The sequence below is a fragment of the Montipora capricornis genome, chromosome 12 (genome assembly GCF_036669925.1).
Source record: "Montipora capricornis isolate CH-2021 chromosome 12, ASM3666992v2, whole genome shotgun sequence".
NCBI lineage: Eukaryota > Metazoa > Cnidaria > Anthozoa > Scleractinia > Acroporidae > Montipora > Montipora capricornis.
Window position 1 is genome coordinate 2,470,387 of NC_090894.1, and position 9,660 is coordinate 2,480,046.

General features: G+C 36.5%; 1 protein-coding gene and 1 long non-coding RNA gene across 2 annotated transcripts in view; one reads left to right on the forward strand and one right to left on the reverse strand.

Annotated features, from left to right (window-relative positions):
• Positions 1-4,124, forward strand: part of LOC138026432 (uncharacterized) — a 5,075-nt gene extending 951 nt beyond the window's left edge. The window contains exon 2 of the mRNA XM_068873789.1: positions 2,346-4,124. Coding sequence (XP_068729890.1) covers positions 2,364-3,476 — 1,113 coding nt within the window. The 5' untranslated portion in view covers positions 2,346-2,363 and the 3' untranslated portion in view covers positions 3,477-4,124. The remainder of the gene's footprint in view (positions 1-2,345) is intronic.
• Positions 4,125-7,740: 3,616 nt separating this feature from the next.
• LOC138026438 (uncharacterized) lies at positions 7,741-9,282 on the reverse strand. Its single transcript, XR_011127262.1, has 2 exons — positions 8,792-9,282; positions 7,741-8,282 (listed from the first exon to the last, which is right to left on the reverse strand). It is a non-coding gene; the product is annotated as an uncharacterized lncRNA (long non-coding RNA).
• Positions 9,283-9,660: the final 378 nt, after the last annotated feature.

Genomic DNA, 9,660 nt, shown 5'->3' on the forward strand with positions numbered 1-9,660 from the left:
TGCAGCAAATTGTTTCCAAAATCAAGCAACATTGTTAATTGCATGGTTAGCCGCCTAACAGACACTTGCATGGAATTTTGAAACCCTTGGCATAATTATCTTCAATGTAGAGGTTATGCCAAATGCACCCTGGCAGGCTTCATCTGTTTATTTGATAAAGAATCAGTGATAGAAGTGAAACTTCTGTGCTTAAGGTGGCTTCATATGGTTTTCTGACCACGCACAACCTGGTTACTAGAAAAATTAATGGGTGATCAAAGCTTGCGCGACCAACACGTGGCTCTCCCACGCAGAAAGTAAACAAACATGGCTTTCCAACTTTGCAAACTCTTTTTTCGTCAAAATTATGTGGTGTCTTCTTTTCGTAATGTTTACCTATGCGTAAGAAGGCTGAAAATTATTCTTTTTAGTCCAACTGAAGGTCATGTTAAAAAAATATCATTTCCCACTGTTCTGAACAACTTATCCGATTCTAACAACCATCGTGAAACAAGCAAAAATCGCCAAAGGGGGATTCCCATATAAGTAGGCCAAGTGAAGGGTATACTCCTCCAAACTTTGTCCCTTTTTGCGAAGAGCTCGAGGTTGAGCTCTCAACCAAATTCCATCGATTTCTTCACTCAGGTAAACTTTAGATCTCATCCAGAGGTTCGCGCGCATGCAGAAGGTTGCGAATTTCATGCATGCTCAAATGGCGATCTTGGCAAATTCCAATTCTGTGATGTATGTTGTGCGATGGAAAAATGCGAAACTTTCATGTGAAATATCTCCAGTTTCCTTGTGTGAAATTTCTTCAAATTTTGCAGAGCGGTAGTTACTGTTTACGCCTGACGTCTGCCAATTCATCAAGAGATTGTGTAAGACAATTTTTTAAGTGAACTAAAAAAAACAAATTCTCTAAAAGCGACGAAAGTACCTTTGTAACCCCTATTTTCTTGGCCTTCAGAAGATTCCTCTGGACAAATGTCATGTAATGTCAAAGTTTAGGAAATTTCCACCAAAGGAAATGGAAGAAAATCAAAATGAAAGCAAAATAAACACTGTGAACAAGCTATCTTTAGCGAGTTATAATTCCAGGTAAAACCCTGTTAATTTAATAGTGATAGTTGAAAAGAGTACATGTAGGTCTGTCTTTTAGAAATCTATTGCGACAGACTTGAGAGAGATGCGATTAAAAACAATGCGAAATTCCAGTGGGTAGTGGATACTAGCCCGTGCAAAATGAACAGCGAATATCCATATGGAGCCACCTTAAAAACTCTTGATCCTTCATTTTAAAACTTCTTTGTTTAACAACCTCTACCTGTACTCAAAAACTACTGGAATGTCCCCTAATTGACCCATTGACTCCTAGGAAAGAGACTTAATAGCTTCTATTTTATAGACAGGAGTGTTTTACTGGAAAATTCACCACTGACCTGAGTGGTGTATTTTCCATATCTTCACTAGTGAGGATATTCAGATGATGTCATTTCCCACCTTTGCATAGTTGTTTGTGCAAACAGTCAGTGAAAAGTGGCGATCAATAGATTCTCGTGACGTTCTCTGAAGCTGAAGGAAAATCCTTCTCTGAGAAAGAAGAAAGTGCTAACACAAAGAATAAAACCTCATTCAACTTAAAATTATTCAAAGAGTTCCTTGAAAGTGAAGAAGAAATGCGAAAATTGAAGAAATTCCTGCTGCTGCGCTGCAAGAATTTGTGATAAAGTTTGTGCTCAGTGTTAGTAAGAAAAATGGTGAGTAAAACGCTCCATCTACGTAATAAAAAGAAAATAACACAGGGGCTTGAAGATATGAATTTTATGTTCTTGTGTTAAAAACAATAATAATTTTACTCACTCGCTGGGCTTGTTCGTAAAATATTGTTTTTACCACTTGAAATAAAATTCATACCTTTGCGCCGCTGTGTAATATCCTTTACTTTGTCTAATCCCAGAGGATTTTTTTTGTCTATGTGGGGCAGGCCAGGAGTCAATGGGTGATTTTTTTTTTAATATGGCAGGATCCAATAGCTTTTTCTTTTCAAATAAAAAGCAGACAATCAACATTGTCTTGTTGGCCACATAGAATTTGACAGGGGATTGAAGGCATTCAAGAACAGTTTTTGAATTATTAAGAATAATGGTTGCATGTGTTTTATGTATTACACTAGGTAACTAGTCACAAATTACAACAACCTCAGAACCACAAAGAGGGACATGGAACTGTAGCATAAGAAAAGAAGCAAGAGGTGTTTTACAGTTCTTCTCACCTTGGGTACTCTTGAAAGATAGGTGGATATCTTAATAGGGAAGAATAATTATTGTTTGGGCATTCAGTGAAAAACTTAAAATCTTTCTCTCCAGTCTTGTCTCAGAGTTCGCATGTTCTCATTTAATGGAATCAGGTGCTTCCATCAGAGCTTTTGTTTCACATGGCAATGCCGGATTGTAATGGGTAAATTGGTGCAGAGAACATTCAGTTCATCTGGAAACTTATGCAACACATCTTGGTCTTGTGTTAGGCATTCAAGATTGACTAAAATAAACTTTTGTTTCCTCCACTCCCTGTACGCACGATGTCTCAGCTTTTCCAATTACCAAGACCCAAAACCCTCTAGAACTTGCATCAATCTCAACACGAAAATTAGGTTGCCAAATACAGTTAGGGAACAGCTAAAGCTGTATGAGACATTTAAAAATTCAATGGACACTGTGCATAGAGTCATGATGCTTTATAGAATTGCAAAAATCATTGAAACTGACCAAGATCAAGTTCTTGTGTTGGATAAAGAGCGAGAAAAGTCACAGCAAGGACAAAAGAGTTCATATATGGAATTGCTGGAAAGTGTCAAGAGAAGTATCTCTTCATGCCGGCCTCGTGGTCTTGCTAATGTTATGTGGGCATTAGGAAGGCTAGTTGAGAAAGACCACCAGCTGGTTAAAGTTTGTGAGAAAAGGATTCTGTCTTGTGATATGGCCTCCTTTAACAATGCAGGCTTATCTCAGATTGTCACTGGATGTGCAAGCTTGAACTTGAGGACATCTGAGATATTTTGTAAACTGGAACAAGATATCTTGAGTGGTCACTTGGAAATTTTTGCATTTGATAATCATTTGCTTTCAGCATTGTTGCTAACTTTTGCCAAGACGGAGAATGGCTCCCTTGAACTGTTTGGTGTTTTCGTGAAAGAAGTTCTTTCAAGAGACTTCTTGTGGTTTGATAGTCGTGCTCTTGCTTCATTTGTGTGGTCACTGGCAAAGAAGAAATTTAACGCTAAGAACTTATTCCACCGTGTTCAAGAAGAGATAGTTCAAAAAGGAACAAAAGATCTTCACAATGCTGAGTTTGTTCAGATTCTTTGGCTTTTACTAAGGCAGAAATGGGAAGCAGGGAAATTTTTGTCTTTTTTGGACAATGAACTTCTTTCAAGAGGTGTCGAGCTGTTTGAAAATGTGCAACTAGTGGAAGTCGTTTGGTCTTTAGCAAAAAGTTAGATGACTAAATCCAGAGTATTTGACATTGTCAAGGCAGAGATTTTGGTCCGTGGTATTAATGGCTTTCAAATGCATCAACTTGTATTGATCCTTTGGTCATTTGTCTCAGTTAAAAAACATGACCGTGGATTAATTTCTGAAATTGAAGGCAAGTTGTGCACAAGCTATGTGAAGAACTTTGACAATGGCGACTTATGCCAGATCATCTGGTCCCTTGCAAAAGCAGAATGGAAAGGTAGTAAGTTTTTTGACATCGTTGAGGCTGAAGTATTTGATCTCCGAACGAGCCAGCTTACTACTGAAGAGAAATGCATGCCTATGCGAGGACTAATTGAGGCCAAGAGAGGAAGTAAACGACTATACGAACTTTTGGTGAACTCCTTTTCAGCGAGCAACTTTAGAAATCTGATTCAAATTCAAATTCTTGAGTGTCTTTGGTGTCTGTATAAGTCAGGTGTTGAAGCACAAACATTGTTTGATGCTCTGGAAAAAGAACTCCTTACAAAGAGAAACTGATAATTGTAATCGCAAGCAAGATGCCTTCCTAGAAACACTATTTAAAAAAGATTGGAAAGGAAATCAGTTGACATTATGAAATGTGAGCGTTGAGAATGATGTCTTGCTACATCCAAAAAAATATACATCAAGAAGTAATATTGTCTTTCTATAAATTGGAACTACGGTATTGCTGTCACTTTCAGCATCGTTTTTAAATAATGAACAAGAAGGTTCAGTTTCGCATTTGGATTCAGTCCTGGCATAAGGGGAGCAGGCATGGGGCAGGGATTGCACAGTGGGGTGGCACTGTTTCAAGAGCTGTTGCCTCCCACCCATGTGTTCCAGGCTCAATCAGGGTTCTCCTTATCAAGCGGTAACCGGTAAAATTTATCGCTTGTAAGAGGACTTACAGTGCAGCTCGGAGATAAGCGAACCAAATATACGCAAAAAACGTGCATACGCAAAACGCGTAAACGCGTCAAAAAAAACGCGGATGCGCATCTACACATACGCAAAAAGGCTCATAAGTATTTATGAGCTCTCCCTTTGTCTTTCTTTTGTCGCCTTGTCTTTGTTTTTTCTCAATCGTTTCCGGTGTGGTGAAAGCGACATACCGTATGTAAATTTGCGACTTGTCGGCGGTCACGCAATTTATTCTTTTGTCTCCGTAAACAATAACAGGAAAAGGAAAATTATGGTTATGAATAACAAAGGCACAAACGCGTATATGATACGCAATTTTAGACGCGTCAAAAAAAAAGCTTATACGTGTATTGCGTGCGTTCATTTTGCGTCTGCGTTGTTCGCTTATCTCCGAGCGGCACTGTATTACCGCCTGCAAACGCTCAGAAGTCGCTTATCCTTTGCAGAACGTCCAACATTAACCAAATGCTTTACAGGTTTGAAAAGGTCCTTTACCAGTTGTGCTCAAAACTAGGGAGAACCCTGCTACTATTTTATTTTTGGCATCATGCAGTCCATGCAGCAGTACATTAGTGTTGTACTCTGCATCAGCAGGTGCCTGTCTGCCCAAACAATTCCACATGGATACCACATAAATGCAAGTTTTTAAGATTAACTTAAAAATGGGTTCGAATCAGACCATCCACCAAAAAAATTGCCACTGCTACTTGGATCCATGTTTCACCCTGAGAGAAGCCAGGTGTAGGTCTATTAATTTTGTGTCTGGTCTGCTGACAGGTCATAACACAGGCCATTAATGGTGCTTTACTGGTAATTCTGCAACAAATTTATCCATTAGTCCAAATAATTTATTATCCAGTATGTAAGTTCCATTATTATCTGTTCCATTCTAATCCCTTATTCATGCTAACCCCCAAACTACATGTATATGACTGCATAATTATAATTTTTTATATAACACTGCTTGAAGCCTAAATATTATTTAGTATCACTTAAATGTAACGGTTAGGGTTGTTTCACCATTGGTGAATCAAAAGTACCTTGAGTCCAGAGTTGGAAAAAAGGTGAGAAAACTTGCCTTTCACCACTGTGGCCAATGTGTCCTTTCTCACCCCAAACCAACATTTTCATTTCATTTGTTCCGTTTTAAGTTGTTATGTTGTCTCGCCAATTCAACTAATACAACCACCACCACCCCCCTTCTTATGAAATAACTGCAAGTTCTTAAAATTGAAGTCATAAAAGAACTTGAATTAATGCTCACTCACTGCAAATAAGCATGCAAGTTAGAAGAAAAAGCTCCCATGATCATAATCATGATCATAAATTGATAATTATAATTTATACTGAAACATTGAAAGCATACCTTTTTCCCATTAAATGACATCACTTTTTTTATCTTTTTTTTTTCCCTGTTTGAAATTCAAGCTTTTATTTCTGTACTTGGAAATAGTTATTTTGGGAGGTAATCAACGTGAATCTCAAAATCATCAATAAAGAGGGTAATTAATTTATAATAACGGATAAGTGGGATTCTGGCCTGAAATCTTCCTAGACAGAAACAAGTGATGTTATAAATAAGGTTTGAAACCACTGGTGACTAGCTGCAGTCATTTTTCACCATGATGAGCAACTCCCAGGTGGAAATCTTATTAAGATCTTACCAAGATTCTTAATAAGTTTCTTATTAAGATCTTACTTTGTTTCTTAATTAAGATTCTTACAAGATCTTGTAAGATTCTTGTTAAGATCTTACAAGATCTTACAAGATTCTTACAAGATCTTGTAAGATTCTTAACAAGATTCTTACAAGATCTTGTAAGAATCTTGCAAGAATCTTATAAGATCTTAGTCAAGATCTTAGATAAGATCTTGTAAGAATCTTGTAAGAATCTTACAAGATCTTGTAAGAATTGTGTAAGATCTTAGTCAAGATCTTAGATAAGATCTTGCAAGAATCTTGTAAGAATCTTAAAAGATCTTAGACAAGGATCTTGTAAGAATCTTGTATAATCTTAGATAAGATCTTGTGAGAATCTTTTAAGATTCTACCCAATATCTTATCTAAGATCTTGTAAGGTGTTGAAGTATCTTGGCTAACATCTTCCAAGATCTTGTTCCAGAATCTTACAAGATTACCAAAGATAAACTTACAAATATAGGGGTTTTATTTGGGTACAAAAAAACATTGTATTTTTGGAGTTGTTTTGTTTTATTTTGTTTTACATAATCTGCACTCCAGTACTAAACTGCAGAAAGAACCAAGTATTGTATATGTAACTTTCTACAAAAAGATCCAAATCTTGCACTGGCTTCTTATTAGTAAATTTGTAAAAAATCTAGCAATATTTTTACAAATCAAACACTGCTGCTTTCCTGGTGTCATTATTGCAAATTACAGTCAACTCCAATAACTTGAACCCCTGTTCACAAAAAGTAATCACTTTCATTTCCCTTGAGGTAATTGCCAGTCTTTACTCAAAATAATTATTTTCCCCTTTAATGCTACCTTACAAAGTGATGCTGAACAATATTATTCTTTTGTGTACTTTATTGAAAAGCTTAACAATTCCAACAGAAAAGAAATAACCATATGACTATTGTTAAGTCTCAAAATTAATTCATAACCAAATTGTCATCGAGCTAAAGCACTAAGTTGCCATGAAAAGTCAAGTTAATATACATGGGTGCACAAAGATTGCTGTACGTCTGTCAAATGTGTAACAATATTACTGTCCAGACTTGTTGAAACTACAGTACTGAACCTGAAAATCAAACAACTATTGCACTGACAATACATTTGTTGAACTTTTTCTTAAAAAAAAAAAATCAGTTTCAAACCCATAATTGGCAGTCTGTCTTCATTTAGTTATAACTAGAAGATATTGTCTTAAACTATGGGATTGCTATGTATTTGGTACATTGTAGCACTCCATAGATACCCCATATGATCTAGTATAGGAATGATATGGCTCAGCCCCATACCAATACCACACGATCTCTGACCCCTCACTTTGGGAATGCTACATATTTGGCAGCACTCCATCCAATTCCCATATTATCCAGGCACACTGGTATATGGTATGGGAATGCTATGGGGATTTGGCAAAGTCCCTTACAATTCCCATATCATGCTGGCCCATATGATATGGCAATCAATGAAATGGTAAACTTCCATGCATACAATCTCCACATTATTGTCTAGGTACATGTACAGCTGTATGCTGCATCTGGTATGGGAATGAAATGACTTTTCACACAATTCCCGTCCTGTCCCATGTATTCAGTGAACAGCCGTGATTCTTCCTAGTGTTGGACTACAATCAATCAATTCACTGGTCAGTTTTCTGAAGTAATAAGGTCCTTTAATCAACATACAAACAAGTAGCACAGTTTCACATTCAGCTTCAATGGGTATTAATTACTTTATGTACAGATCATTACATTTCAGCAACAAAAACTAAAAATATATAATATATATATATCCTGCTCCTCTAAAATAATATTCCAGCAAATCAGAGATGTGGTGGAAACTACAAAAAATCCATTGCAGTCAAGCTATTAACAGTAACAGTTACTACCATAGCTCACAGGCAAAAAATAGAATACAGAGTTCAAAGCAGTACCTAAACATTTAATTCATGTCAAAATATTTGGATTGGGTTCTTGTTTTAAAATTAAATACGAAAAAAGCTGTTAACATTTCAGATAAACCACAGAACTCTAACAAGTCTGCAAAGAGAGATCCTTAAATACATCAAACCATATCTGGTGGAGGAGACAGAATTGGTTGCTAAGCATTTTTGTCTGCTGTAAAGGACCTTTCCCTGCTGTCCCATCAAAGATTTTTTTCAGGACGTGTCTCTTTGTGCTCTTTCATGGCAACTTAAAAAAATACAGCATATACAGTATTATTATACTTCAATGATGCATGTAGTTATTCCTCTAAATCACTGATTATTTCTATTACAACTAAATTGTGCAAGAGTAAACTCATAAATGTGGATCCCTTAACTTACAAACGTCAATAATAGCTTTGTCAGGCATTTTCTGCATTGATTACAATAGTTAAAGTGACAGCATTTAGCATTTTTACAAGAAGGAATCATTTGTCAATCCGCTGAATCGTATACATATAACTTGCGGTATGAGCACTTGTTTTCCAAATCATTTGCTTCACCATTTGTTCTAAAACTTCATTATTCTTCATTACATAGTACAGGTTTACAAATGTTTTTACAGGGCTATAGCATTTAAGCCAAATTGACTATCCTTGCTTCACAAATTGACTCGAAGGTGTGAAAATGTGAATTCTAAATACAAGTAAACCGTTGCTCATTTTCAAGACAATAAGGCATCAAATCAAGCGTTATTCGCTTAAAGTTAACGCTTACCTTTTTACTTGAGTTGTTGTGAGCATTTCCTTGCCTGGATCAGGATTTAAAGAGTAAACCTAACCAAAAAATCGTCACCGTGCAAAAAGTGTGATCGTAGATACATTAACCGCCCAAAATCTGTAAGAGCTGGACGTTGAGCTGGACTGGTTACCACTGACTGCTGACCAAAACGAAAAGGGCTCACTAGTTTCCAGTCCGGTCTCTCACGTGTTATTCAAGATGGCGGAGGATGACAATCTTTCCACCGATTCATTATAAATGGGCAAGATTTGAAAGATACTGGAGTTCATTGAAAGGATTAAGTACTGACTTGGAGTGTGTAATTTTCAAGAGTAATGCATCATGTTCCTTTTGGAATAAGGCCGATTATGAGAGCATCAAACAAGGTAATCCGTTGATGATATTTGTCACAATCTATACAATTCATCAGAATAAAAGCTTTCCTTTTCATTTCTCCGTGTACAGAGTGATTTTATGTTCAAAGTTTGGGGCCTTTAAAGGACATTGTTTAAGCAAAGTACATATATTACGAGTAGTGAATTAACTCGAAAAATATCATATTCACACAGGCATGCTTTGAATAAGACCAAGTCTTGTTGTACATGTATTGAAGGTTGAAGTTAAAGCTCATTTTTTCAAGGCACCAGATGAAATCAAATCCTAAAATTGCACTTAAAATTTGATTATTGTCTCACTGGCACATTCAGTACTATTGCACAAAATTCTCAAGAATCTCAACTCACTCAAGTGACCCTCAAATTGAATCATTGAGTGGAATTCTTAAAGATTCCCATAAAATCCTAGTCCACATTGCCCTTTTAGCTAGTTTAATTCCCAAAGATTAGGCCTGGAAATCCGGAAAAGCC